We start from the raw sequence: 1025 nt of genomic DNA, 5'->3' as shown, positions 1-1025 counted from the left end.
CCTGTACCATAAAATAAGCAAACAACTGACAGGTGAGATCCACAGGTAGAAAAGGCTTTATACCTCCCACCTGAAGATGAGACTCTCAGAACGGAGGAAACAATTCGTATATAGGACAAAATGATCCCTGAGGCTGGAACAGCACCAATGATGCCACCGATACCATATGATAATTTGCTGTTTGTGGAGGCGCCAGAACAAGCAAGTTTAAAGAGTTGAGGAGAGTCACAGAAGAAATTAGGGATTTTCATATCTGTGCAGAAAGTAACTTGTGATACCAATAAAAGTTGAAGCTGGGAGAACAAAAAGCTGACGGTAAAAGATAGCAAAATCAGCAAGCCACAGAGGCGGGGGTTCATGATGACTGTGTAGTGCAGGGGGTGACAGATGGCCACAACCCGGTCATAAGCCATCACACTGAGGACGAGACTATCCAGACACCCAAAGAGATAAAAACAGGACACTTGTGTCAGGCAGCCCACGTAGGTGATGGATTCACTCTGTGTCTGGATGTTCACTAGCATCTTGGGGACTGTGGTGGAGATGAATCCGATGTCAGCCAAGGACAGGTTGGAGAGGAAGAAGTACATGGGAATGTGCAGGTGACGGTCAAAGCTGACAGCCAAGATGATGAGCAGGTTCCCAGAAAGAGAGATCATATAGATGGACAGGAACAGCCCAAAAATGAGGGGCTGCAGTTCTGGATCCTCAGAAAGGCCCAGGAGGAGGAATTCTGAGATGACTGTTAGATTCTGTGGCTCCATGTATTTAGACAGCTTTAGGAGAAAGAAAAGAGTATTGATAAAGCAAACAAGTGAGCAGGCACCCAGCACTGTGTGTATCTTGAATTCTAGAAATTCAGAGAGAAACATGGCAATTCACAAAAGTTCACACTTCAGGACATAATACCCTGCTGCCTTCAACAATATTACTCAGTTGTAGCAAAACCAAAACAGTACTACTCGGAACTTTTTTCCTTATTTTATTTATTTATTTATTTATTTTTCATGTTATTCACCTCTTTC

The 1025-nt window shown here is 43.5% G+C and overlaps 1 protein-coding gene across 1 annotated transcript; it reads right to left on the bottom strand.

Moving 5' to 3' along the window:
- Positions 1-5: 5 nt before the first annotated feature.
- On the bottom strand, positions 6-764 carry LOC103213019 (olfactory receptor 7E24-like; the record flags this gene model as incomplete). The annotated part of the gene is made up of 1 exon (XM_007958925.2): positions 6-764. A coding segment is annotated over exon 1 (759 nt), but the record flags the coding sequence as incomplete, so codon positions are not given.
- Between the last annotated feature and the right edge of the window lie 261 nt (positions 765-1025).

Source organism: Orycteropus afer, unplaced genomic scaffold (genome assembly GCF_000298275.1).
Source record: "Orycteropus afer afer isolate SDZICR_OR568_19922 unplaced genomic scaffold, OryAfe1.0 scaffold01216, whole genome shotgun sequence".
Lineage (NCBI taxonomy): Eukaryota > Metazoa > Chordata > Mammalia > Tubulidentata > Orycteropodidae > Orycteropus > Orycteropus afer.
This window is presented reverse-complemented; position numbering and strand designations above follow the sequence as displayed.